A 27972-nucleotide genomic window follows, 5' to 3' on the forward strand; every position below is an offset into this window, starting at 1 on the left:
CCCCCACTCTAACATGCAGATCAATTTATTTATTGAACTTTTATGTACTATGTGCTTCCTTTCTGAACTTTTGGTTGATATTCTGTCTCTCCATTAAAATTAAACATAATAATAAAACACTTTTCCTTTCTTTGTAAGTGAGCAATCTTACAAATGCAGCAGGAGATCATGTAACTATTTCCCCCACTGTAGTTATTCATTGAAAGAATTTATCTGTGGCATTCCTGCACACATTAGACGTTGGTGAATACTGGGCATAGTAATAATGCCTATCCTGTAAAGCCTGTACTGCACATGCCTGACCCTTTTTTGATCATCTATCTAAAAATAACACTGCATGTTCTCATCCACCTCTACAAGAAAATCTCATGGGACAAGGCATTTGTTTTCCTGTTGACCCCTACACTCCCCAACATGCACAATAGCCCATTCTTCTTTAAATATGCCAACAAAAGAGTTTAAATAAAGATCCACTGAGAATGTTTTTACGAGTCCACTTTATTTTCTTTTCCAACATCTCAGCCACATCTCACTCTTCGTTCAACAAAGTGCATTGATTAGACAGCATTTCTGGCAGAAGTAGCTGTGGCGGTGGTGGAGGGGTTTGCAGTCTTGCAGCATGTGTCTATTTCCTTTCTCGCTGCCATTAGAAGTCGCAGTTTGAATTTACACACTTGCCGTTAGATAAGGCATGAAGTTAGGAGCACAAGAACAGAACTGTTATGAAAGAGAGTGACTTATGACACTTTGAATCTACAAGCCAGGAGTCACAAGCTAGGATATGCCAGGATTTCCTTCTTCTTCTTCTTTTTTTTTCCTTCATAGGTCGTCGGCCTTTTGTGTTAGAAAACTAGAACTTCTACAAGTACAACATGGGAAAAGGGTCTGAGTTTAACAAAACCACTGTGCATTTTACAAAAAGCTGCTCATGGCAAACAACCAAACCAACACCGCTAGGCTACTCTGCTCGTTTTTCATTACAGTATGTCTGTACACGCAAAATATAAAAATTAAGTCAACATTGCAGTCAACAGGGAAGGGTGTAAGGCAAATGTGGGTTAGGCGTTTTCAGCTGGGATGGAGCCTTCAAGCACATGACCAGTGGTTTCCAGTAGGGTCATGTGCTGCTTTGCGGAGACGTAGAGGGGCTTTCTGATGGGGCTGAGGGGGGCGGGCCAAGTGTCAAGGGTCAGGAAGAGATGGAACGGGAGGCTCCTTCGGGCTGCGACACAAGAAAAACAGATGACTAGAAATAGGTCACACATTACTGAGTTGTCCGTGGTGGCTGAGGAAGACACCACCATCGCCGCGCCTGTGCCACCCAGCGTGCCGGCACCTCCTGAGGCACTTCTGAAGCTCACTTAACAGCTTTCACAAACGAGGCGTGACAGGGGCTCGCAGGGGCTGGTGCACAGCTTAGAGAGGAGGGAGGGGAGGAAGGAGAGTGGGCACTGCCACTCTTTCAGGGCCAGCTCTAAAGCTATTCCTTCAGTGGGACATAGAGGCCTTAAACACACAAAAGAGCTAAAAGAAGATTAGAATTTTTAATCACCACAAATATCTTCATTAGTCCCACTGACTCCGAGGGAAAAACAGGGGATAGTGAGATGCTTTGGTGGTGGATCTAGGTGATCCCCAGGCATGCTGTGTACCCACTGAAGCTGTTTGCAGATGAGTCAACAGTGGCAGTCCTCTGCAAACACGCTGCAGCAAGTGCAGGTTAAAAAGATAACTCCTTCCAAACACCAAGGTGAAGTAAGCAGGATCTTAGCGCTTTAATGAAAAACTTGCCTGTTTTAGATATTAATGCATGCCACTGCATCATGCATACAATACAGGTTGCGTAATTGTATTTTGCACAGAGCTTTGTTAACAGGGTCAAAGAAGCACAAAAAAAGAAGGAAAAAAAATCTGTACTGAATGCAAGTTTATCTTTTTAATTAATCTGGTTACATAAATGCCAAAGAGAAAAGCAACACACAGAAGTTTCTAGCCATTCTTCTACCGAGCCACATAACATCGCACTGCCCTCCAGTGGTAAAGCAGAAAAAAGCAGAGGGTTTTACCTGGGGAGCAGTAAATCGACATCATCAGCATCGCTTAGCTTCAACTACTCCGCCTCTTCCTCCTGTTAGAAGACAAAATCATGTATTGATAACCAACACACACACACACAGAAAGCAGAGACACGTGGCAGTGGTAGAAGGTCGGATTAAAATCTGTTTAAAGTGCCTTTGTGTATTCTATTCTAATGTTTCTAACGGTGCAAGCTTTAATTTGTGGGGAGAAAAAAAAAAAAAAAAAAAAAAAAAAAAAAAAAGCGATCCCAATGATAGCTGAGACTCTCTCGTTGTTAAACCTTTTACCTGGATGCGTCTCATCAACCGGAGAAGGATTTGTGGGATTCAAAGTGGAAAGACTGCAGTTGTTTCTTAGTTTGTTGCATAAATAAAACAAAACTATTTGAATTGCAATTTAAAAAACAAAAAAACAAACAAACCCACAGTCTTTACTATGAGTGAGCTACCAAGATGTGTGATGTGTGTTTGTGTCGCACACAAAGATCTTCCCTCTTTACAACACTGGACCAGGCATGGCAAGCACAGGCAGAAGACCACATGTGACAAACTGCTGTAATACTACCTGTGTTTCTTCCAACTCTTCTTCTTCTTCCTCTTCCTCCTCCTTTGAAAAAAATTAAAAAATAAAAAAAGAAGAGGGAGGGGCTATGTGAAGTCATGGCTTAAATAGGGAGAAGGTGAGACGACTTCCCATGTTAGTGGCTGTGTTAAGGATGGGTTAAAAATGGAGAAGATGTCAAGCGTGGGCAGTGGTGATGACAGCAGGGTCGGAAAAAAAACTGAGGAAACTAGTTATGGAGTTCTGTTTTTAATGAGATGACCTAAGTGAGACAAGAGTGGTGCTTAAGCAGGCGCACCGTGTAACATGAGGTTAAACTGCGTGTCACGTGTTTTAAGTGTTACCACTCAAGCCGCGAATGCTGCTCCTGGTTAGTCTTGAAGTAAACAACACGCTCACTGAGGTTATCTATTATTCGATCCTACAACCACTTTATTCCAACAGGTGACCCAAACTAAGAGAGCAGTAAGCCTGGAAACAACGCAGTGTGTCGTCTAACGTGAAATGTTTTTTCTTTTTCTGAGTATTGCATGAGAACAAGATGTGCTCCGTCTCCTCCATCTTCTTTGAAACTTGTCACATCCACTTCACGTCCACTTTCTTCAGATTGCTCTTGGCAAAAAAGGAACAAAAGCCATGGCTTCTTTAAAAAGAAAAAAAAAATGTCATCCTGTCAAGTCAGTGCGCCCCATCTCCCAGTACAACAAAACCAAACATGTCCGAGTTATCCTCACGTGCGTGCAGGCCAAGTTTTAAAAGAAGACAACGGAACGTTCAAGCGTTTTTTTTAGGTATCAAAACTAAAAAAGGGAAAACGTCTTGGCAGACTTGCAGAATGTTTCTCTGTGAAAGTTTCATAAAAGTTTGCTCCAACTCTGAACAACCTCATCTTTGTCCTGGCTTGTTTGAGGCCATATGAGTTATACTGCACACAATATTCACTGAACCAATGACAAGTACGATCTTGAGGAGAGAGAGTTCGCCTGAACATGTGCACACAGTCTTTCTCTGCAATCGGATCATGCATGAAAAGAAAAATCCCAGTCTCTGTGTGATTCACACCGTGCAAAACTTATACAAAGATTCTATAATCCAGATATACCTCTTGCACTTCAGCCTCTTCTTCCTCCTGTGGAACACGAAATCAGGCAGTTTTGAAAAAGAAACCAACATTATGGTCCATATGTGACTCGCATATCTGTTACTACATGAAATCCACCTTTAAGGTTTAGGTCAAATATGATCAGGTTTATCATGCTGCAAACCAGCAGGCATGTCCATGGAAAGTGGACCTAAAAGTCCATGCAGCACACCAAAAGAAAGAAGGAGAAAGGGAGAGAAGGGCAAGTCTGTCAAGCTTTAAAAAAATTAATTTAAAAAAAAAAAAAAAAAAAAAAAAAAAAGTAGAACCACCAGAAACTACAGCACTGCCTTGTTCGTCTTGCTCCTGCAAGAGAGGTTGGACAAGGACAAAACAGATGGGAAGGAAGAGCGGAAAAACGGCAGGGCGAAGCACTGAAGCATAAGCAGCGTAAACTCAAGCAGAGGCTGGAATGTCTCTGAGAAGCAGAGCCCTTTTCACACAGCACTTAGAACCAGACTTTTTTTTTTTTTTTTTTTTTTTTAAAAACAACTTTTTGAACCAACTGATTATTCATTGTGTTGGTGTGTTGCAGGGGGCAGAGTCTGATTTAGGGAATGGTTAAAGTGTGGACTCTTTAGAGGAGCTACCCTTGAGATGAGCAACGCTGGGTGAAAAACCGGCTGGGCTGACTCACCAGACTTCAAACCCTGTCCACAGGGTGCAGACTGAAAAACAGTGCAAGAGCAAGTGTGTGAGTTTGCTTTTTGAAAGTTGGGTCACATGAAGTTGAAAAGTTTTGGGGATGTGTCCTGACAGGCAAAATCCAGGGCAAAAAAAGGCCCACAAAACACTCTTTCAACATAATGACATAACTGAGGAAAATGGATTATTACATTGTTACCATGATTGTCTTTTTTAATGAGCCCTATATTGGTCATTTCTTTATGAGAATTACTTGAGGTGCTGTATTAATCATCACTCTGGATGATACGTCTTTGACTTTGACTTGTGTTGTTTTTTTGGTCTTTTAGCATTTTACTCTGACCCTTTGTTATCACAGACACGAGGCGACCAATTCATTGTTTCTGGCAAAAGACAAAATATGCTAACAAATAGTGAAATACTAATCATTGAAGGAATGCTTGAGGTGTGAAAGAGATTAATAATCTGACAAAGTAATGAGTCACTAAACAAAAACAACAAAAAGAAAAAAACAAGACAAACTCAGGAAGGCTAGAAGCAGTTTAAAATAAAACATGAATCTACCTCAAGCTGTCGTAGCTCTTCTTCCTCCTAAAAAAAAAAAAAGAAAAAGAAAAAGTAACAGGCAGCAGGTCAGCCGGCTGTGTGGGGAGCAAAAGAGCACAACAGGCATGTGGTATGGAAATGTCTTATGATTTCAAATGAAACTATGGGAACAGTCGAAGTTGTCAGGAAGCAGCTAGAAAACTGGGAAGAAATGAGGAACGGGATGTTAGCAGAAAGACAGGAAAGGTCAAAAAAAAAAAAAAAAAAAAAAAACTTGAGGAGATCGTAATAAAGAGAGAGTAGAGAGAGGGGTAGACAGGTGAAGTCTTCAAAGTTGGCAATTTAAAAGGCAGACCAAGACCCTCCCAAACCCATCTGGACGACCTTCCCTGATATCTGCACCATCAAACCCACACTGCTGATGACTGTATGGAGGAACCGCACAGAAAGAGACGAACAGAGAAGCACAGTTACCTCTGACTGCAAATCCTCTTCCTCCTGGAGGGAGCAAACCAAGAGGGCAAAGGAGTCAAATGTCATACAGCGTGTGTGTGTTTGTGTACACGAGGAACCAGCAGACACAGCTCTGATATTGATGCATCTAGACCAGGGGTGTCAAACACAAGGCCCGGGGACCAGAATCAGCCCCGCAAAGACCTCAATCAAGCTCATTGGGGGAAATGTGAATTAAGGCATAAATATTGGATTTTAAACTGTATTTTACTAAGTTTTGCTGCTTTTCCTACAGATAAAGACCTTTTAGCATTCTTGCATTTACTACAGCAGCATTTCTTTATTGTGCATAAAAACTGAGAAATACTGAAATTAATTTATATTAAAGGGGATTAAATGCGTCGTTAAACTGTATGTGGGCTGTATGTTGGCCACAATGTAAATTGAGTTTGACCCCCCTGACCTAGCCTGTGTGAAATGAGTCAGGTGAGGGATGGGCTGGAACATGAACTCAAAAAAAACAAAAAAAAACCAACAACATATCAACTCTGAAATGCTAAATGAGATCAGTCATTTGGTGTTTAACGCGTGAGTCAATTAGGCAGCTTTTTTTAATGTGTATGTGTTAGTCCCCATAGGGAAATAGTTCCTCTGCATTTAACCCATTCACCCAGTGAAGCAGTGGGCAGCCACCAATGCAGCGCCCGGGGAGCAGTGTGAAGGGACGGTACCTTGCTCAGGGGTAGGGATGGGTATCGTTTAGGTTTTATCCGATACCAGTACCAAACCGGTACTTTTGAAACTGTGCCAGTGCTTAAACCGGTGCTTAAAGAATAGAGAACACATAATTGGTCCAAAACACTCATGTTCAGCTGTTTTTTTTTGTAAAAAGATAACAATGTGTGCCTTTTCTGCAGCTATAGGGGATTTATGGCATCACTCTTGGCTGGAAGCAGTGCTTAAACAATGGAAAAAATACAAACTTTGTCCAAAAACCTCTCATGTTTGGCTGTTTTCCACTTTTTCTTTTAGCCTCATTTTAGCCTTTTTGACCAGGGTGAAGGGAGTATCTGCCATTAAACAAGAAGACAGCCTCATGTAACTACGACGGTGTTTGCTAGTTCACCTTACATGCCTTCATGTAATAATGTGGTTAGCCTACTCAACGTAAATTACACACGAACAACATTAAGCTACTCACGCAGAGAAGAATGGCTGCTGCTGCCATCATCATCCGTCATCATCCTGCTACACTGGCAGGGCTAGGGGCCAGGACTCTACTCTTCGGGTTTTTTGCAGATGTTGCTAACTCCGGGTCCGATAACAGGCATCACACCCGCAGTAGATGTGCTCAATGTGAGGTCTCACAGCAAGCTATCAAATACGGCGCATTTCTCGGCTTTTAAAAAAACCCTATACGTCGCCAGGTGTTTCATCAGTTTTGAGATGTTACCTCCTTTGCACAGTATCACCTTAAAGCACTTGTTGCAGGCTGCTGAGTTTGCATATTTTGCTGTGAAGTACAGCCAGACTTTGACCGCTTCGCTTTGGGCATTTTTAATCTGTAGCTCTGCTCTAAAAGAACGTACGTACCTGGGCCCGCCTACTACGCTCACAAAGGTAAAATGATTGGCTGGAATCCAAAGTGTATGACATCTCAGGAAAAAAAGCACCAAAATAAAGCACCGAAATGTGCGCTTCCTTTCGGTCTGGTTACTACCGTTTATGTCAGAACCGGTGCCGTAATGGCACCAGATACCGGTACCCATCCCTACTCAGGGGTACCTCAGGGTAGCCGTTCAGTGGAGTCGAACCCCCGACCTTCCGATCATGGGGCCACCACTCTACCTACTGAGCTATACCTGCATTCAGCCTATCTCAGTTAGAACTGCTTTAAAACCCCGTATTATAAGTGTTTACACTGCACAAGATTAAAAGACATATTTTAAATAGCAGAGGTTTCTTAAGCACTCAGATTTTTGTAAACAGTGAAAGTGATGGGAGACAAAGAGAGAGAAAAATTCTCACTGGCCTTGACAAGCACAGAGTGAGGGAGGTGGTACAGCATGTTTTCACTGCTATTCAAAAGTGTGGGGTCACACAGAAAAATTCACATTTTTCAAAGACTCGCCTTAAACTTTAAATGAATAGAAAATACAGTGAAGAAATCAAGGTTAGCCACAATGAGAAGTTCATCCTTCCAACTCTGGTGTCATTAAACACACCTTTGCAGAGCAGTTTGTTAAAGTAATATGGAAACCTTCCCCCCACGCTTCCTACAGTAAACTAAGTCACTTCCCACAGCAACTCAGGGACTGGTCACTCTGTTATCACAGAATAGCAGCTTACTGCATCTTCTCCAAAGAGATATACCGAAATCTTCCCAGAACAGAGTAAACTCTCTGCTATGAAGTCTTAAGGATCTTAAATTTGGGGGGGGGGGGGGGGGTCCATTTCCTTGGATGGAATAGTCCTGGTTTTTTAGAACAAGAAGACTTAAGTTTTAGAAAAGGGCTCTTTTGGGGCCGTTATGAGACTGCAACTGACTCACGCAGACTAATGCTTCACACACTCGACTAGCCAAATTTAAATTGTTCCTTTGGAGGTATAATAATTCATTTTTGGAAGTTATTTGATGCTCAAAAAACCTAGAATGTTGTAACTATGTATTAATAAGTGTGTAATTCAATTTTCCAACAATTTTATGTATTCTCATAAACTTAGTGTCCAAGCCCAATAATGTTAGGTCAATTTCAAAGAAAGTTTCACTAACACTGGCTAACAGGGGCTAACAGCAGCTAACAGTAGCAGAAACAGCAGTGCTTACCGATAGAAAAGTTCAATCTATCCTCAACAACTCACCTGGCTATGGCTGCCATTGGACAGAAGTGAGATTCACTGCCTTCTAGCAGACTCCTTTCACAAAATTTTACATCCAAAATAATGTAAAAAAAAAAAAAAATTAAAAAAATTAAAAAAATTTAAGTGACCCAAAACTTTTTAGAAATCTTTTATAAGTTTAGCTCATGTCAGTGTCCGAAAGTCTGAATGACTGGCAAGTACACGTGTTTGGGTAAAGGTGAAGACTGGTCTAAACCAGCAATGACTGCTAAGAAAAGAAAGAATTAATAAGCACCCGCTTAAATTATTCTGCATGCGTTGCACAGTATGTTAATAAATTATTTTCCCTCTCAAATAAAAAAGATGAAGAACACATGTCATTTATTGAATGCACATAGTTATTAAAAATGCTGGGATAGTAACTGCTGCTGTTTCTGTGTATTGTGTCTATAAAACATCAATAAAGCACTGTTCCCTATTAAATAGTGAAATAAGTGTTACGTGAATTTTTTTAGATAATCTCACCTGCTCTTCTTCCTCTTCTGCTTGGCCCTCCTGACAGTGGAGATAAGATAGCATTAGAGACATCAGAGACCACACACACACACACACACACACACACACACACACACACACACACACACACACACACACACACACACACACACACACACACACACACGACAGAGTGAGGAGTTTCTGGGGACCCTATACTAACACACCTTGACCAGGATAGTTAACAGTAAGTGAATTGTGTCATCAACTCAAAAACCAAACATAAGACACCTAATGGAATTGACAGAAAGGCAATAATAATTAAATTAAACATCCACTGGCAATGATGAGACGTGTAAGAATGATGATTAGGGATCTCGGCGAGGTGAATTAGTAAATTACTGAGTCCAGGGAAGGAGACTTGAGGAGAAGATGCAGATACAAGGTTGACAGGGACTTGAAAATGAGGGAAACCTTAAATGTGGAGTAAAGGAGGAGATTAAAGGGAAAACAAGGATTCTGAGTGGAAGAAATTGGCATTCCAAGGATGGAGGCAGAGGAAAAACGAAGGGAGATTAGGGTCTAGTTAAGGCGTAATTACAGTGTCTTCTGTGACCTCGTCTGTTTCTTCCACTGCTGCTTCCTCCTCCTCCTTCACTGTGGGGGCTTCGTCTCCTACCGATTCTGCAGTCTCTTCCTTTGCTGCCCCCTCCTGTTCCTCCTCATCACCCTCACCTTCTTCATTCTCATCAGTGGCCTGCTTCACCTCTTTATTTGAATCCCCATTACGATCCTCCACTGGAACCTTGTTATTGTAAGGTGTAAACAATAGTGTGTGAAAGAAGAAATACACAAAGAAATAAAAAAAAAATCTGATATACTACTTCAGGCACTGCTTTAGCAGCATTACGATGGTTGGCTCATCAGATGGAAAGGTTTATGAACTCAAAACAATGATGTTATCCTGGTAGGTTGTCATCCAGTTAAAAAAATAAATAAATAAATAAAAATAGGAAGGGAAAGCTAAAAAGTCAAGGTGTAGGTTGTTAGAAAACAAATCCAAAGTTGGATATGCTAAAAATTAATACTGACATTTTAAAATGAGAATATAGATATTTTTCTCTTTTCTGTAAAAAAAATATTAAGTTACAGCTAACCGCAAATTAGCTTAACTTAGCCTAACACGAAACCTGTAAAAGGAAGAAACAAACAAAGAAAAACAGGTAACAGTATTTGTCCAACATTCATTAGTTTAAAAAGTTTACTGCGCCAGATTAAACACACCAAATGTAACGTGTTAATTGTGAAGCACTCATTTGCTAGATTACCTGTTTTTACCATGTCTGCTAAGCTAATACTAGCATAATTTCACATTAAATTTTCAGTTATAAGAGAGGTACAATATGGGTTTTTTTAACATATTGTGTTATATCTCTTTCAAATAGCCAATAAGTATCTTTATCCAAATGTCAAACTATTCTTCTACAAGGCTAAATCTAAAAACATCTTATTCACATTGTTAGTTCAATTAACCAGAAATACAGGTTTGGTCTAAAGTAGTTTGGCGCGGTCTTTCTGAAGCAGGCCGATGTGAAAAGTGTTCCTGGACTGTCACAGTTAAACGCAGTCATCATTTACAATACAGATTTTTGGCTTTGTCTCTTATGTGAAGAGACTGATGAAAATTTATTGATCTCATATTGAGAATATATACTGTAACTGGAAATCCTAAATATATTATTAGCAAATTGTTGACTACTAAGTCACGTTTTCTCTGCCATATGACTCTTCTGAAGCATTGCCTACTTCAGAGACTAAAATTATAAAATTGTGATAAAAATGATAAAGAACATGAAATGTAACAGTAAAATGCAATATTGTTGCAAATAGGACAAGAGATCAGTGCTGCAGAAAATCGTTACTCTTGGGGCTAAAATTTGGGAAATTAGAAAGGGAAATCTGGGCTACGGTAGGTAAGCTCTAGTGAACTGAGAACTAGCAGGAATTTTCTCGTGGTAATAATCTTGTCAGAAATAAATATGTTATTAAATATATCTATTAGAAAAAAATGCTTTTGATAAAAATAAAACATCAAATTTTACGATTTACACACAATAATACCACAGTTTGGTTGCTTCACAGCCCTTTGGCAGTCTGAACACAGCAATGCAGTGTCACAGTGTTATGATGACAAATCAGAATAGTGTGTTATTATGAGCTCACATTTCTCACTCATGCAACACCAGAATAAGTCGATGTGGTAGATGAGACAGGGCAGCCATGAAGAAATTAGGAATCTCTTTAAGTCACCAGTTATGGACAGAAGGAAAGTTGTTAAGTGACGCTGAAAATTTAAGATGAGACACGGTGAAAAGAAGCTAAACACAGACTAAATGAAGGCATTACTATTGTGTCGTCAAGGTTTTCCTCAGCATGGGTGCCATTCTCCACAATGTTATCCTTGTCAGCTTGCTCTGCTTCCTGTACCAAGGAAATTACCAGGTTTAACACAATCGCGTTGACATTTAGTGTCCGGATAACTTGCCAAAATGTCCACGGCATGTTTTTGTTTCTTTTAGTCACTCAGATCTGGTTACCTACAAAACAAGTTCCACTGCATCTAATTTCAACACATTTAATTGTTAAAGAAAAAACAAATTTCAGTTTTAAATTTTAAATTAATTGAATTTTGAAAAATGTGTTCGAATCTCACATCAGTCAAAAGCAGATATATGAAGACTGGAACTTTGGATAAATACAGTTAGGGCCATAATTACCTCCACAGCGGATTTTAAACCAAACAATTAAGATAGGATTGAAGTGCTAAACTTCCGTTTCAGTGGTTTAACTAAAGCAATTTAGCAATTACAGCCATTTTTATACACACTTCCCCATTTTCAGAGTCTCAAAGGTAATTAACTGATTCATTTTCACAAATCACCTGCTTGCTTAACACCAAAATGCCAGGGACATCACAGACAGTTAAAATGGATGAATACAACTTTACAACATCGAGAACACTCGTCACAAGGTAGGCATCTCATTGTCAAGACCTACAGTCAAGACCCTTATTAAATGTAAATACAGAAAGTTTACAACAAGTTGCAAACCTCCAGTTACACTCAAGAGCAAGAAAGTCAGGTTAGAGACAGAAAACATCTAAAGGAGCCTGAACAGCTCTGAAAAAATTCTTTGGACAGAAACAGAAACTAAGATGCAAAAGAATAATTGGAAGAAAAAAGTAAGTAGAAGGAGAGAAATACTGTAGATGTTATAACATGGGCATGTATGGCTGCCAGTACATCTGGGTCACTAGTGTTTATGATTATGTGACTGACAAAAGCAGCAGGATGAACTGTGAAGTGTACAGATCTGCACCCTCTGCTCAGATTTAGCCAAATGCTGCAAAACTGATCAAACAGCTTCACAATGCAAATGTATATCAACCCAAAGCGTGCTGCAAAAGAAACCCATGAGTTCCTCAAGGCAAAGAAACATGATACTCACAATGGCCAAGTCAGGCATCTGAGCTCAACCCAACAGAGCAGCTTCGTAGTTATTAAATACAAAATCAAATGCAGAAGAAGCAACAAGTGAAGGTGGCTGCAGTAAAAAGCTGGCAGAGCATCTTAAACAAGGAAACACCACATTTGGTGATAACCATAGGTTCTACACTTCAGGAGGTCATTAAAAAAAACAAAAAAAACCAATAAACAATCCTTATATTTAAAACTATACTAGTTGTCCGATTACTTTTGAAGATCAGAAAAGTGATTACTTTGTACAAAAAGGGCTGTTTTTCATAAACAGTTAACACTTAACTGATGTTAAACTTCCTGAATTAAAGCCAATAGTCTGCACTTCAATCACATTTTGGCTGATCTAAATCCCACTGCATTGGTGCAAAGAGTTAAAACTACAAAACGTGTAATAGTTCAAATACTTATGGACTAAAGTGCAGCCTAAACTAGGTACACACAACCTAAGTTCTGAAAGAATTTTCCTGTGATGAGCATAAACGTGGTCTAAATTATTTAATATATGAATAAAGGAAGAGAGACTATTTGTTGCATCTTTGTTTTTACTTGTACGTTATGACAGCACAGATGTTCTTATTTAATTGGGAATTTTGTTGTACACATGAAGTTTTGAAAATTCATCATGGTATTTTCAGACTTTTTATTGTTTTATGAGCCATAAATGATAGGAACCCCCTCATTATAAGAAGGGAGTTAAACCTGTTTGTGTCCAAAATGATAGCTGGATACATTGATTTCATCTGATTACAAACCTTTCAATAACAATAAAGAAGAGCATTTATTCTTCTGACATTCTTTTGATTCAAATTAATCACCTTAAACTCTCAAGTCTTACCTGGAAAACTAAAACATAATGTATCATAATGTTGCAATTCATATACAATCGATAAAAGAATATTGTGTATTGAAGAAAGTCAAAGCAGAATTAGTCCAAGCTGAATTGTTGGACTAACTCTGTTGTATCAGTACTGAAGTAAAAGATTAGAGATATTAGAGAAGAAATGTGGCTTTTGCATACGTTTTCCACAACATACAGTAGAAAATAATACTGACCTTTGACCCAGGAGGAGGGGGCAACCCCAGGAAGGTGTACACTAAATTGTCCTCTTTGGCATCAAAGAATGTGTCGTAGTCCTGCACAAGATTTAGAGATCTAAATCAATACAATAATTTACTTTCCCTCCAATTTTAACTTTGTTGCTACAGTTGTTCCATTACAGACATTAAAGTGCATTTCCTATGCTTTTCTCTCAATATTCTGAAGGTAGACACAAGTTAAAAACATTGGCGTATCTGAATGCGATGTATACTCACCCCACAATAACTCTCTTCGTTGAAGATTTGTGGGGGGAGGGGGATGCCGTTGGCTGGCTTCTTGTCCTCAGGGACGTTCTGCCTCATCCACATGCGGTTGTCCTCATTGCACGCGATGTCCAGTGGAGTGTAGTCAACTTTAAGAGCCTCCAAGAAGCCAACCACATCTTGCTGCTTCTTCTTGATCTGCGAGGCAGAGAAATCCTCCCTGATTGCACTGTATATGAGGAGAAGCCTGGAATATTTAACCTCAGGATGGCAGCTGCAGCATTCTGGGGTTTGGAATATCAACTAACATTATTTAAATGACAGCATGGATTCACATCTGATGCTCTACATAGTGCTCCCTTCCCATCCTCTCCTACTAAGTAAACACAGAAACCATTGACAACAATTTAAAAGAAGTACGAGTTTTACTTTATTTTTTTCACCGTACTTGGTTTATTATTATTGTCTATGTAACAGGTGTCCTATCTTCTGTGTATTTTTTACTTATCTTGTTTTCATTTTGTATTTTTTTTATTAATATTTATTGAGCTTTTCTACTTCATCTATCATAGTATATAAGTTGTTACAGGTTGTGTTTTACGCTGTGGCTTAATTTCATTTCCCACGCAACTATCTCAGGCTTTGCAGTCAATGGTCTCAAAATGAGAAAGCAGGTGAGCAGCAGTTGTCTGGGCAGAAATCCATCGTTGATACCAGAGGTCTACCAGAGGCTTCAAGCTGATAGCAAGGCAATGCTAACTAAAAGAAAAAAGAAAAAAAAAACTCTTGTATGCAGAAGAGCATCTTTGAATGCACAGTACATCAAACCTTGAAGCAAATGGACTACAGCAGCAGAAGACCACACCAGGTGCCACTCCTGTCATTTAAGGACAAGAAATTGAGACTACGATTCACACAGGCTCATCAACTGGACAACAGAAGACTAAAAACATCGCCTCGTCCTGTGAGTCTTGAGTTTTTCTGCAATGTTCGAATAGGGTCAGAATTTAGTGTACACAAAATGCTTCCATCCTGCCTTTTATCAACAGTTCAGGTTGCTGGTGGTTGTGTAACGGATGTGGATCTCAGTACAATTAGCCCCCTTAGTACCAACTGAGCACCATTTAAACACCACAGCCTACTGGAGTATTGATTGCTGCTGACCCTGTCCATCCCTTTATGACCTAACAAGGTGTGCCTCATAAAGCGACTCTTGAGTGTATATTATCTGATCTTATTTTATTTTAAGCCCTTAAATAAGCAGAAACACAACATGATTGCTTTTTCCAGCTTCTCAGATGCCAACATATGCTATTATCCTTGTGTTATATGGTGTTGAATGACTAATAGTTTTCTGTTTTGGTCTGTTAATAATCCATAATCCATGTTTCTGGGCTCTGGTGAAGGTTGAATGTCTTCATGTTTGATCTTTTTACTTGTATCTACATCTGCTGACAGATCATATTTAAACTGATAAAAAAAAACTGATTAAAAAGTGTAAAAATGAAAAAATAAATCAATAAAAAAAATACAAACAGCAGGGTCGAAAAAGGGACAAATAAGAGGATAAACAACGATGCATTTTCTAAGAGTTAATGAGGACTGTTGTGGTCAGTCATTGAGTGTCATCTGCTAATACGGGTAGATGACCATACCCGCATGAAACAAGTCCACTCAAAGGATAAACCCCAAGTAGTGTGTGTTGTGATACAACACTGCTAAGTGGGCCCCAACCACTTTAGCATGGCCAAAAGTGGATGTAAGAAATAAATTCACCCTCCCCTCTGCTGTTATCATCCCACCTAACATATACACCGTTACCTCAATGCGAGTCTGACTTAAAGTTTCATGTTAAATCTCTTTTTGGGGGAGACACCGACGTCAAGCACATGCAAAAAAAAACAAAAAACTTTGGGAGCCCCTGTTCTAGAAAGCTCTGCATATAAATCACATCGACCTGCGAGAACCAGAGCCTCTCAGGCGTAAACTCAGGCACAAATCAAACCGTGCACTTGCCTGCAGTGTTTAGATATGCCTAATAAAAGTCAAGTCACATTCATTTCGAGGTTTAACGCTCTCGTGTCACTGTATGAGTGACAGTCCTGGCCGGTTACAACCACAAAAGTTCACTTTAAGAGAAATAAATCCTTTGGAGTAAAAAGCTTACCGCTGTGGATCCCGACGAAGACGCGAGGAAAACTTTAATGACCATTTTGCTACAATTTATTTTGTCGACTATGCAACAAGCGGTCTCTTAAAGGAGCAGGCAGCCTTCTCTATTATTAGAGCACACCCTGGACGGAGACATAGCACAGCGATCACTCACTCACTCACACACACACACGGTTATTTTTGTCTCCAGGCTCCATTAGTGAGGGTCGGCCCGTAGGGGCGCAGCACTACTCACAAACACTGATTGGCAACTTCAGCTGTCTGTCGGTGAGGGAGGGGGCGCAGTGGAGCTGGTTCCCAGCGTCCTGCTGAGTGCATATATGGACAGAAATAGCACTGACCAGCACTATAGGCTGACAGGTTTTCAAACCCGGTGTTGTGCCAAAAAGTGATCGGCTGCCAAAAACTGTATTCCGATGTTTCTGTATGTTTTCTTTGCGTGACACCTTTGCTTATATTGGTAAAGATATTGTGGTGAAAAGGTTTTTACAAAGGGATCATACATAAAATAAAGAAATTGTGTTTTTGCAAGTAATCTTTATGACTCTGTGTTACTTTACCTACATGTTAATCCTAAAAATTATTAAAATATCTTATTGGAGCTGTGATGTTATATCTGTTGCGATTTTTGCTTCCCTCTATCAGATCTCTCTTGACAAAGACATTTTTAATGTCAGTGAGAATTTTGCCTGCATTAAAGGCTATATAACCAATATAACCAAAAACTGATTCGTAAGAGATGTTTGAGATGTTTGAAAGATTACAGGCGGTACTGCAAATTTTGGTATCGATCCAATACCAAGTAAATAAAGGGCTAGTATTGTCGATACCAAGATCAGTATATGCTGATTTATGAGAATAATCATCATCAGATTGCAAATTCTTAAACACATTTTAATGACACTGTGATCACTATCATTGTTATTTTACACAAATATTAGTAAACACAATAAACCAACAATTCCGTGTTTCATGGGGTTTTTGGAGATGTGTGGGGTTTTTGCAGATGGGCTATAGGCTATAAATAAAATAGACTTGATCGTCAGTCAGACATTTTTTTTTATAATGTTTGAGGTATAGTTTTTCATAAAAAACTGCAGTAATTTAAGACAGTTCAGTGCAATACTGAACTCAGAGGATAGAAAGAAAGTATCGATCCTATCATGCTAGTGAACCACTACCAGCGTCGGTATTGATGTCATCGATATTTGGCTCGATCCGCCAACCTGTACCTTTCAGTGTGAAATCCTTTCTAAATTACATTCTGTTCAGTTTTTCCACATGAAGTTTTCATTTTCTAAACTTTAGTTTCATTGTAAGAATGGAGCCAGCTCGAGTAGGCAAATAACAAAGTCTCATACTCAATAACCCTGTTAGAGTCCTTGAACAGTTTTTTTTCTTCTTCGTGAGTGGTCTACATTCCCTTTCATAAGAAATTAAGGACATTGAACATTTATTTTAAAAGAATCTCCTCTACATGCAGGACTACAATGGTCTTTTTTGTTTATTTTGTTTTTTGCTCAGTTTTTTTTCTAGTTACCGTCACTTTATTGTTTTCTTTTTATTTTGTTTCTTTACCGGCTGGGTACCATGGCAACCGTGGACGTACATCTACAAAAAATAATAAATAAATAAAAAGCCCCAGCAACGAATAGTGAACGAGTTCGTATATAAACAAACTATAGTTTACCCTGCTAAACATTACAGCCTGAAACAGAGAGAGTTTGAGAAGATAGCCACGCATAGAAGCAACTTAGGTTGGTTTATTACCGTTATGGCTGGTGCATTATTTATTTTACCTCGTGTAAATTCTTATTCATGCCAGTCTGGCTTTGAACTGTGCTTTTTCTCTCAGGTAAAGAGGATTCGTGAGTGGGAGGTAGCAGGGCCTGATGATGCAGAAGGCTGTTGCCCACGAGAAGCAGGATGAAGGTATGACCAGCAGCTCTGACACCTCTATATGGTCCAGTCCCTCCGGATCATACAGTAGCTCTGATGATCCACAATACACCTCTGTGTGTGAAGACAAAGCAGATGCCATCCCATCATTTCAGTGGCAAGGATCAAAGCGGTCTAGAAGACTTGTATTTGGTAGTTTTCATATCTCAAACATCTCAATATCTAAATATTTTATATACAATTCCCTCTACCATGAGTAAAGTGTTTGGGGGTGTCCTTCCTCTTCAGGTAATAAAGCTCATGGGGGCAGCATGCAAAAGACAAACCCTACTACAAACTGCTATATGGTTAGCTTGCCTCCAATCAGGTCCCTGGAGACTCCAAAGCCAAGCCTGAAGCGCATCAGGGAGCTTGAGAACAAGGTGTGGAGTCTGCAGCAGCAGCTGTGTGAGTCCAGGGCGGAGAACAAACTCCTGAAGAACGTGCAACATCGCCACATGGTGGCACTGCAGCACTTCCAAGACTCAGAGAACAGTATTGCACAGGTGGGTTTGTGGTTTCTGCCACTAGTCTCTCTTGCTTTTCAGATTCATGTTATCAATTAACTGTATGTGTACAAAATACTGCTATTTTTCCTCATCTTTCTCTTTATAGTGCCTGTATACGTCCCTCTCACAAACAACATCAGTGTTTCTGTTATTGTCATAATATTGACCATATCTGTTCACAGATTGAAACCAAGCACAAAAACGAGGCCAGAGCTCTTCAGCATTTGCTCCGTGAGACCCGCACCTGCCGTGACAACCTAGCAAGGCAGCTGAGGAGCACAGAAGACAAAATGTTGCACACAAGGGAAGCTCTCCAGCACCTGCAGCTGCTCAGCCAGGATCACAACCTGCTGGAGCGGGAGGAGCTCACCCTGAGGCTGGCCAAAGCCTCTGCTGAGCTGGAGGAGAAGGACAAGAAGATACTGGTACGAAGGAGCAGAGAGTAGAATGATGGTGGACGATATAGCATCCTAAAAAAATATGTTTTACATTAAACATTTGCTTCTTTATTGTCTCTTCACTCTATTCTAGGACATGGAGAAGAATTTTGAGTTGTGCCAAGCTTCATTCAAGCGGCAAATAGTCACAGAGCAAAGAAAGATGAAAGAGGCGAGAAAAATACCCATCCACCTGCAACAGCAAGTATATCAGCTCACCAGAGAACTAGCGGTAAGCTGAAAGAGATGTGTGTGGTCATTCTGAGGCACCTCCCCCTGTCGCCATATAAGTCTGGGAGAAGAAAAAGTGAAAAAGTCTTGATTAGAAAAATAGCCAATGATCAACTGTAGAAACACAAGGTCTTATGCTTGGGTGTTACTAGTTAAACTCACTTGTCATTTTTCAATAAATAAATATATATATAAAAAAATATGTAAACAATTTAAAGGCGCTGACTGATGATCGGTGTGCGGTATGTTTTTTACTCATACAGTACAGAGAGCGGGAAATGGGAAAACGTAACATTTACTCCCACCGATTCCAGAACGGGTCGAGCAATAGAGGTAAAAAAAAACACAAAAAAAAACAATCTGCCTTATCGCAGCTTGCTCATGCTTGACTGGCTGTCTGAGTGGTTTTGATTTTTAGGCAGGGAAAACAAGATGGTTCAAACAGATGGATTAGGCCTGCTCCCCATTGGCCCTGCAAGTCTTTTGGAGAATGAATATTCAGAGCATGTTCAGAGACTGGAGCAGCAGGAGAGCTCTGTGAACTGGGTATATGGTTCAGTTACTCAAAAACAGAACAACCTTCTCACATACCTGTCTTTTATCATTTTTAAATTATTTTATCAGCAAACCAATTTAAAATCTTTCTCTTGTTTCAGGGTCGTTACGGTCCAGCGCAGAAGTTTTCAGTTATAAAACGTCTAGAGAGAAAGGGTCCTGCTCATTTGTCTTTAAAAGAGAATCACCAAGACGATGCAAAGATATCTGCAAGTAAGTTACTCAATCCTAACAAAGTGACAATTCTCTAACAATATACAATCAAGAAACCAAACACTGTAAAAGGGGGAAAAAAAGAACGGTTGAAATCGTAGTAACAGAGGCATAAGTTGTTTTGGCATTTTGTCAGGTTATTCAGTATTTTTCAAATTGAAATATTTGCTTTCAGATTGCAGTGACATCAGGAGTTCAGACAACAGTCCAGAGCCTCTAAATGAAGAAGATTGTATCAAAGAAAAGGAGGAACCAGAACCCACACGGGCGCTCAATGGACCTGAATCCATAGTAAAACATCAGTTTTCAGACATCTGTTCAGATGAGAGCCCAGAAAATGAAAATAACGGAGAAGCCCCTCAGGTGCAGGAAGAGACGCGACAAACACAGCACGAAAGCACAATGGCCTTTACTTTAGAGAGGTGTCTGAATCGAGCAGCACCGAAGAGAAAAGAAAGCAGATTCCCCAGAATCAGAAGCAGCTACACCTTCAAACAGACCACAGAGAACCTGCACTGTGGAAGACCAGCATACAGCACTGAGGACTTGAGCCCACAGGAAAGCTCTGAGGTGGAGATCCTCAGTAGAATTCCTGAGCTTCATCTACCAGATGAGAAAACTGATGGAGGTGGAGCACACAGCTCTTAGACTGAATAAAGTGCAATTGAAAGGAAAGTGCAGGCTAGCTCATCATATGATTATTATGCAGCTACCATAGAGAAACTCCTTTCTGCATCATAACACACACAGTATGACTTTCTGAAACGTATTAACAGCCTGTAAACTAATGTTTTTCTACTCCAGACTCTTTATTTCAGTCGTTATTTCATTACAGTAATGTTTTACTGCCCAATTTGCTTTGGTTGGCTCATTCCCAGGTAAAGGTAAAATAACAAAACACATCTTTTTTTTTTTCTTCTTTTTAATAAAAATTAATTTCCACATTTCCATACCACTGTTTCAAAGCAATATACACACAATCAAATAACCACATAATTATAAAACAATGATAACAATGATAACACTTTTTATAGTAAACTTCTGCTGCAATTCGAGATCACCAAAATGCACTGCATTATTTTAACGTTCTTTGCTAGGAACAGCTGACTGAAAACGACAAAACAAAAACTGCAGCGTTCATCATCAAAGGAAACTGTTGAACACAGGATTAGGAAACACTCTAGCTGACAGCATTCAGAGCCAGAGTAACTACTTTGTTGCAAACCACCAACCAGCATGTGATTCCTACTCCACCTGAAAAAGAAAAACAACAAAACAAACAGCTCATTGATGGAGCTTGACTCCAGGCGGAAAAGAACAGCACATATTGATACACTACATGCATCATATTGTATAAAATCTACATATTGCAGAATACCTGCACTGAAGTGAAATGAATTAGGTTTTATTATCAGTGGATAATAAAATCATCATGATTTCTATTAAACTATAAGCTATGTGTAATTTTGTTTGTTTGTTTTATTAATAATGAAGCTGTTATGGATTTACCATCCACTTGATTAGGTATACCTATTCAACTGCTCCTCAACACAATTATCTATTCAGCTAATCACATGGCAACAACTCCATGAATTTAGGCATGAAGCTACGTGAAACATGACATGCTAAAGTTCAAAATGGGAACCAGAATTGGAATGAAAGCTGATTTAAGTGTCTCTGAATGCGGCATGGTTAGTGTCAGATGTGTTGGTCTGAGTATTTCAGGGATCAAGCACACTATACCCATCTTTTAATGGCTGTTTCCAACAGAATAAAATGCCATGTCACAAATCATCTCAAACTTTTTTTAAACATGACAGTGAGTTCGCTGTACTCAAATGGCCTCCACGGTCACCAAATCTCAGCTCAATAGTGCAGCTTTGGAATGTGGTAGAACAGGAGAGTCACATCAAGGACGTGCAGCTTGTGTGCATTCAGTGTATACTACAGGCTATGCTATCTAACACAAACCTGCCACTCCTGTTGGGAAAGCCACGAGGCGCTCCACGGGAGCAATCCATCTACTTGGTACCACAGTCACTGGATCAGAGTAATACTTCCATATCAATGAAATCATCAGCGCAGCCTGACAAGAAAAAACAAAACAAAACAACAAAAACACAAAAACAGACATATACTGTCAATAACGGCAAATAAGCTGATTCAGCTACCAAAAAACTATTATCTGGAGGTTTTGGCCAGTGCTATAGACTCACAACTAAATTAAAATACATTCATGCTTCTACTCAAAACCTCCACCTACCTGCAGTATGTAAAAAACAATGCTCACAACCCACTTCATTTTGGCTTGTTGAGCGGTTCTTGATTTGACTACAATAGACAAGAAATATGCAACTGTTAGTCTCAACATATTAATTTTTCTTTATTTTGTAGTGATACTGCCAGTTCCTTTAAATCAGACGGAACTGTCATTTTGTTTCACTTTATTATTTGACCATCCCATGTCCAGGGAACTGAAACCAGGATAAATTCCTTTTTTTAACCAGTCACAGGGTAACAGGGAAAGTATTAGTCCATTCTTTATATGGTCTTTGTTAATACCAACATTACACAAAGTAAATCTTTGCTTAAATGTAAACAGACAGCACTATTACTTTTTATTCAAGAATCAGGTGAAGACTAGAGTCAACACTTTGAGAATCACAAGACAGTGCGGTCAGAATAAAATCAAAATAGAGAAGAGCCTGGGTGTAATGCTGATTGTACAATAATTTAAAATTGACAATGTGCAGGTTTTGGAATAGGTCAGCAAAGAAACAGTCTTTAGCAGCCTTTGTATTGCTAAGTAAGTTATCACACAGAATAGACAGTGTTTCTTTACCAGATTGTCTGGGGTCAACCAACCAAAACAAGAGAGAATGAACAAGAGAGGTGAAGAGAAGAGGGCAGGCAGGTTGGAGTGGATGGAGACAAGTGTCAGGGGTGATATGTGACAGAAGGATAGCAACAAGAGTGAAAGGGAAGGTTCATAAGATGGGAGTAAGATCTGCTATGATGTATTGTTTGGAGACGGTGGTGCTGACAAAAAGACGGGAGCTCAAGCTGGTGGTGGCAGAACTGAAGATGGGAGTGACCAAGATTGACAGGTCTGCAGTCTGGAGATATGGTTAGAGGCAAGCTAACATGGTTTAGACAAGGTTTTAGACATGTGCAGAGGAAGCTGAGTGGATATGCTGGATGAAATGATGTTTAATATGGAGTTGCCAGGCAGGATGAAAAGTGGAAGACCACAGAGAAGACTGATGGATTCAGTGAAGGAACACATGCAGAGGGTTGGTGTGACAGAAGTGGATGCTAATCCTGAGGCTATGGGGCCAAAAACAGTTACTTACCTCTAAAATCCCCCAAATATGTCTTCTGACTGATAATTTATAACATGTAAATCTACATTAATAGACATTCACATCTGTGGAAGACATAATATATGCCCTTTCAGAGTACCTACTACATATTTTCTGCTGTGTTCCATAAAGAAAAAGCAATTAGTTTTAACTTTTTAGAGCTCATCACTCTGTTGCAGTAAACTTCATTTTGAGGCTCCTGTCACACCATCTATCCTCTGAATGTCAGTAGGCACTTTTAAATCTCACCATGTGTTTTCAGCTTGTCTGTTGTCTTGTTGATTTTGCGCTCCAGTCTGGCATATCTAGCAAACTCATCCATCATGCTAATGGAGGACTGCTCCTTCTTCATCTCTTGGATTTCAGCCCTCATCTCACTCTCCTGCTCAGCATCTTTCTGCACCATCTTTGAGAGCTTGAAGAAGGGGGGAAAATACTATCACTGAGCAGCCTGGGCCTGATTGAAATTTTTTATAATTACAGTAGTAGTCCCTATTAGGCAGTCTAATCAGCACCTACGAATGTCAGTTTAACACTTTCCATGAGGATTTCCATGAGGCAACCTTTCGAGCTACAAACAATCTTTAGCCGTAAAGCTAAGCTGTAAACAGTTTCTTAACATTAAAGCAGGACATTTGGCGATAAAGGAGGAAAAGGAATCCCAGTTAAATGCAGCAACTACTGGATTCTCGGTGAAACCCCACCCTCTGGTTGTAGCTCTGCTATAACTGAGGAGGTACAGCAGCTATAAGTTAGCTTGACAGACGGCTAAGCTAGTCAACAACAATCCACCGTGTGTCCGACGAGGACACAGATAATAATATACCGGCATTCAAACAACTTTAACAACAACCATATATGCAAACAATAACTCCTACTCACGAAGGAAGATATGGTCGGCAGAAGGATTTTCATAAGATTGCAGAGAAAAACCGAGCCAAGCACCAGGAGCCATGCATAACCGGCCGCCATGTTTGTTTCCTTTCTCCTCCACTCAGCCTCCTCCTTGTTGCAGCTGTTGAGCGACTGGACTGCTCGGTGCACTGACTTTAATAATTATCCCACTAAAGACGGGACATGCTGTTAGTAATTACGACTCTCTTTAAACACTAAAATAATGTAACGTGCATATATATGGCGTCCTCTATAATAAATGACTGGATAGGAAAATGGGGGAAATGCAGGATCTATTTATTTATTTTTATATTCTTCTTTGTTTATGTAAACTATATCTCAAACTCACCATTTGCCATGCATTATTCAAACCCTACACGTACACACACAACTAATACACCCTGCGAGCAGGTTATAAGCGGTTATAAAGTTAGATAAGGCCTGGATTGACTGATTGGCACACTGTCCTGCCCACACAGGTGAAGATGTTGTGTTTCAAAAATATGCTGCCTCATCCTCAAAGCCAATCACAGGAAGCAGTGGGCGGGGGCTCTGTCTTCCTGGTAGGTTGGTAGGATAAGGGATAAAATATACCGAGAGGGGGATCCAATCCGGTTTGAGCTAGTTCTGGTACTGCTCGGACGTTTATGTTAAGTTACAGACTGCAGCTGGTGGAGGTGTAGGCAGAGGTAGCTGGGCTGACAAAACAACAACAAGTCCTCCTTTTGTTTGTGTAACTGTTAAAAGAAAGGCAGTGTTCCCTTTTTTTTTTTAAAATTCCTGCCGTGCAACCTAAGCAACAATGGGAAGGAAGAAAGTAAGTGGAAAGAAAATGTGTGCTTTACGTTTGGGTCGGCATGATGCAGAAATAGCGTTTTAAGAAACTGTAGCAGTTGTTTTGTGGTGTTAATACACGTATGCAGGAGCAATGCAACACGCTACGGCGTGTCCATGTGCGTGCCGTGGAGTCCACCTTTTCCTGCGCTCAGGTCTGTCTTGTCTCACTCGGCTGATACAGGGAAGTGGCGCCTTTTTACTTAGCACTGCTTTTTTCGCTCTCTTCCCCCAGTCCAGTTTAAAGCTTCTGTTTTGTAAAATGTGTGCCCGGCTGAGTTTTAATAATCACCAACTGTGCGCTGAAACAAAGGGGTGTAACCACCGTCGAGGCGCACAGGTTGGCATTTCGAGGAAATTTCTTTCGTAATTGCCTCCTTATTAATTTATTTATTTACTTGTGCTCTGGGTTGCACGCGTGCCGTTTCAGGTACCAGCTTCGGTCACGTGTCGCGTTTTTTAGCCGCATTTGTGGCCAAATTTGGCGGAGATTTTGACCTCAGGCGAGTGTGCGCGCACTGGAAGGCTGGTGCGCGTCACTCCTGAGGTGTGCAGTCCCTTCTCCCCCTCTCTCTGGTTAGGCTCGTTAATGGCAGTTGATGGATCCTCGACAGCACAGCGACACATCTGGCCGTTTTGATGTCAAGCGGAGCTCTGTTAGTAATGGAGGATGGTCTTATTTTTTCAGTTTAGTCACGCTGGTGATATAAACAGTGACAGCAGGCGGGGCGAATCCACTCCTTATTTGTTGTGTCCACGGAGCTGCTGTTGCTCTGTGGGAAATAAACTGGCACCCGCCAGATCCTTTGAGTCAGCTCAAAAACGTGATCCTCCCCACGTACAGATTGCATAATTTCTTTGTGACTTGAAGGGAAGGAGAAGTGCCCATCCCCCCCCACCATCCCCACCTCTTTGCGTTACACACCCACTTTAGCTCACTCATGAATGGTTGTTGGTTTTGGCTCATTATGTTTCTTCCCCCCTCACTCTCTTGTCTTTTTCAGGCTACCACTGATGCAGATGCAAGTGCAGAGGTTAGTATTTCCACTAATAAATTCAAAACTAATGCTGATACCCAGAATAAGATTGATGCTTCATAGCCAGCTCAGTGCATCCCAGTCTTAATCGGAGTTTTGAGACCGATCGTAAATTGGATGGGTTTTAAAGTGCAAGTTACATTGAGTTTGTGCAGCCCAAATTGTTCTTGTTTACCTGGTTTGTCTTAAATGAGTGCACAGGTAAAGAGTTTAGTGTTTCTAATACCCTAAAACAGTAAACTATTCGTTCAATTTATTTCATTTAGGGAAAAAAGGAAGGACAAAAAAATACTATACAGAATAAAGCAAATTACACTCTGATAATGCTCCACCTATGCTGATTCAGTATACATATTGAATAGGAGCAGGAAGAAGTGCACACTTGTTTAATTCCACCCCTTCTCCTTAAGTTGGCAATTAATATTTATCCAGCTTCCTTACTGATTACAAACCTAAATAATAGCAATATAGATATTGCTAATGCTAAATTTGCAGCATGAATCAAAACAAACTCCCATAATGCAAAGTTTCATCTTTGCTCCCTTAAAGGACAAATAATGAAGAGCATACAGAGTGCAATTATATCCACAGTGTGTCTTTGTCCCCTGTCCTGTAACCTCGAACCAGTCACGGCAGATGGCCCCACCCCTCCTTTAGCCTTTCTGTCGAGGTTTCTTCCTGTTAAAAGGGAGTTTTTCATTCCCACTGTCATCAAGTGCTTGGAAATTGGGGATTGTCTGATTGTTGGGGTTTTCTCTATTATTGCAACATCTTTACATTACAGTATAAAGAATCCTTAGGTGTCCTGTTGTGATTTGGTGGTATGTAAATAAAATGGCATGTCTGAAACACATGCTGGAAGTTCCTACTTCCCTTTGTGGGCTCATTGTGTCATTGTAGCACCTCTCATTGAGTAACATGTTTTGTTTTTTTTTTCCATCATAAATGCGTGGGGGGGCTTCTCTTCCGGAGTGCTTAACTGAATTAATGTGGCCTTCTGTGTTTTGTTTTGTTTTTCTTTGTTTTTTCTTCAGCCAAGGAGAAAGTCTCAGAGGTTATCAGAGGTAAGTCTACAAAGCTCAGCAACGGCCTTGACAGATTAATCTGTGGATTTTCTCATTGCTGTGTTTGTAATTTTGGAACATCATTGTGTGTTACAGAAAGAGACGCAACCAAAACCCCAGCCAGAAAAGACAAAGGTAAAAGCCAAATCTTACCATTGCACACGTCCGCTATAACCACATAAAATGCACAGCAGGTTCATGATGCTTGGTTTGTTAATGACACCACAGGCACCCCCCAAGACCAAAAAGGTGAAAGAGGCAACCAAGACAGAGGAGAAAAAAGAAGAACCTCAGGCAGAAAAGGAAGAGGTGCCAGCAGAAAATGGAGAGGCCAAAGCTGATGAGGTATTCTAAGTTTCCCTCTTTTGTGAGCGCCACGTGACATTTACACTGTCGCAAAACAGAACAAAATAAAAGTGTGTTTTCTCCGTTCTCCAGCAGGCCGCAGCCGCAGACGAAAAGGACGCCAAGGCTGAAGAGGAGGAGAAAGCAGCAGAGTAGTCGTGTTGCCACTGAACTAACTCGTCAATGCTCCCTGTACCTCCTTTGTTGTAAAATGCAGAGAATATTTTTATCTACTATTTTCTTAAGACAGCAGTGTTTTTAGGGATATGATTGCTTTTTTTAAGAATAGTATGGTTTCCATTCAGTATCACGGCTTCTGTGAAGGGAAAGTTTATTGTGTCCTTGTGATCTTTTTGTCTTGTGTTTAATTACTTTGTCTTTTTTAAAGCCTGTTTACCCGAGACATTTCAGAGGTACCATTTTGGAACTTTGTAACCGGTTTTGGAAAATGCATCAAAATTCTGTGCTGGATGGGTAATCGTTTGACAGTTGTGTTCTATGTTAAGTAATGCCTTGCTCATGTTCATTATCATCACAGGAAGTCGTTGGGTTAATTTTTATGTTATTGTGTATTTGAGACCAATACGATTGATCCATGTTTTCTGCTTTGCTTTAAACTAAATGCATTAGAGTTGTACTTCTGACTTTTTTCCTATTGTGAAATCTGTTTGGTTTGGGGATTTCTCTACTAATGTAGTTTCCTCCTTTAAACAAAACAAGTTTCCTTTTGTTATAAATGGTATAAAATACCAATTAAAGTGAGGACTGATTTAACCATG

General features: G+C 40.1%; 4 protein-coding genes across 49 annotated transcripts; 2 read left to right on the plus strand and 2 right to left on the minus strand.

Moving 5' to 3' along the window:
- Positions 1-480: 480 nt before the first annotated feature.
- Positions 481-15989, minus strand: sh3bgr (SH3 domain binding glutamate-rich protein). 45 transcript variants are annotated; one of them, XR_013101661.1, is made up of 13 exons: positions 15770-15989; positions 13615-13800; positions 13354-13434; positions 11168-11242; positions 9363-9566; positions 8792-8821; positions 5447-5470; positions 4991-5017; positions 4419-4449; positions 3743-3769; positions 2644-2685; positions 2067-2128; positions 481-1222 (listed from the first exon to the last, which is right to left on the minus strand). XR_013101661.1 is itself a non-coding variant. In XM_076892292.1 (12 exons), the coding sequence occupies exons 1-11, from the start codon at positions 15812-15814 to the stop codon at positions 2091-2093; spliced, it is 768 nt and encodes a 255-aa protein (XP_076748407.1). In that variant the 5' UTR covers positions 15815-15989; the 3' UTR covers positions 481-1222; positions 2067-2090. The 45 variants fall into 45 exon arrangements, 42 of the variants coding, with proteins under 42 accessions (XP_076748407.1, XP_076748408.1, XP_076748406.1 ...); XR_013101662.1 differs by lacking the exon at positions 2644-2685; XM_076892292.1 differs by lacking the exon at positions 3743-3769 and having other exon boundaries at positions 9378-9566.
- A 1396-nt stretch (positions 15990-17385) lies between these two features.
- LOC101481217 (uncharacterized) lies at positions 17386-20332 on the plus strand. Of its 2 annotated transcripts, none has more exons than XM_076892290.1 (9): positions 17386-17531; positions 17630-17706; positions 17962-18218; positions 18404-18646; positions 18753-18890; positions 19153-19222; positions 19308-19435; positions 19546-19657; positions 19833-20332. In XM_076892290.1, exons 2-9 carry the CDS (start codon positions 17667-17669, stop codon positions 20303-20305), a joined length of 1461 nt encoding a protein of 486 aa, XP_076748405.1. In that variant the 5' UTR covers positions 17386-17531; positions 17630-17666; the 3' UTR covers positions 20306-20332. The 2 variants fall into 2 exon arrangements, with proteins under 2 accessions (XP_076748405.1, XP_004544061.2); XM_004544004.2 differs by having other exon boundaries at positions 17387-17531; positions 17630-17865.
- A 171-nt stretch (positions 20333-20503) lies between these two features.
- Positions 20504-24124, minus strand: get1 (guided entry of tail-anchored proteins factor 1). The gene is made up of 5 exons (XM_004544003.5): positions 23902-24124; positions 23269-23434; positions 21921-21988; positions 21629-21743; positions 20504-20911 (listed from the first exon to the last, which is right to left on the minus strand). Exons 1-5 carry the CDS (start codon positions 23989-23991, stop codon positions 20838-20840), a joined length of 513 nt encoding a protein of 170 aa, XP_004544060.1. The 5' UTR covers positions 23992-24124; the 3' UTR covers positions 20504-20837.
- Positions 24125-24512: 388 nt separating this feature from the next.
- On the plus strand, positions 24513-27972 carry LOC101480451 (uncharacterized). The gene is made up of 6 exons (XM_004544002.2): positions 24513-24730; positions 25752-25781; positions 26819-26848; positions 26945-26983; positions 27077-27193; positions 27287-27972. Exons 1-6 carry the CDS (start codon positions 24716-24718, stop codon positions 27347-27349), a joined length of 294 nt encoding a protein of 97 aa, XP_004544059.1. The 5' UTR covers positions 24513-24715; the 3' UTR covers positions 27350-27972.

This window comes from Maylandia zebra, linkage group LG14 (genome assembly GCF_041146795.1).
Source record: "Maylandia zebra isolate NMK-2024a linkage group LG14, Mzebra_GT3a, whole genome shotgun sequence".
NCBI lineage: Eukaryota > Metazoa > Chordata > Actinopteri > Cichliformes > Cichlidae > Maylandia > Maylandia zebra.

Bases quoted from the DNA above. Each gene is read 5' to 3' on its own strand.
- sh3bgr (XM_076892291.1), bottom strand. From the start codon at position 15,814: ATGGTCATTAAAGTTTTCCTCGCGTCTTCGTCGGGATCCACAGCG. The intron at 11,243-13,353 runs GTCAGTATTATT...TCCTTGGTACAG, and splicing joins CCCCTCCTCCTGGGTCAAAG to GAAGCAGAGCAAGCTGACAA. The intron at 5,018-5,446 runs GTAACTGTGCTT...TTTTTTTTTTAG, and splicing joins AAGAGGATTTGCAGTCAGAG to GAGGAAGAAGAGCTACGACA.
- LOC101481217 (XM_004544004.2), top strand. From the start codon at position 17,667: ATGATGCAGAAGGCTGTTGCCCACGAGAAGCAGGATGAAGGTATGACC. The intron at 17,866-17,961 runs GTAGTTTTCATA...CTTCCTCTTCAG, and splicing joins GTCTAGAAGACTTGTATTTG to GTAATAAAGCTCATGGGGGC. The intron at 19,658-19,832 runs GTAAGTTACTCA...ATTTGCTTTCAG, and splicing joins CGATGCAAAGATATCTGCAA to ATTGCAGTGACATCAGGAGT.
- LOC101480451 (XM_004544002.2), top strand. The intron at 26,984-27,076 runs GTAAAAGCCAAA...ATGACACCACAG, and splicing joins CCCAGCCAGAAAAGACAAAG to GCACCCCCCAAGACCAAAAA. The intron at 27,194-27,286 runs GTATTCTAAGTT...TCCGTTCTCCAG, and splicing joins GAGAGGCCAAAGCTGATGAG to CAGGCCGCAGCCGCAGACGA.
- get1 (XM_004544003.5), bottom strand. From the start codon at position 23,991: ATGGCGGCCGGTTATGCATGGCTCCTGGTGCTTGGCTCGGTTTTTCTC. The intron at 23,435-23,901 runs GTGAGTAGGAGT...CCCTTCTTCAAG, and splicing joins TGCCGACCATATCTTCCTTC to CTCTCAAAGATGGTGCAGAA. The intron at 21,744-21,920 runs GTAGGTGGAGGT...TTTTCTTGTCAG, and splicing joins TTGTTTTTTACATACTGCAG to GCTGCGCTGATGATTTCATT.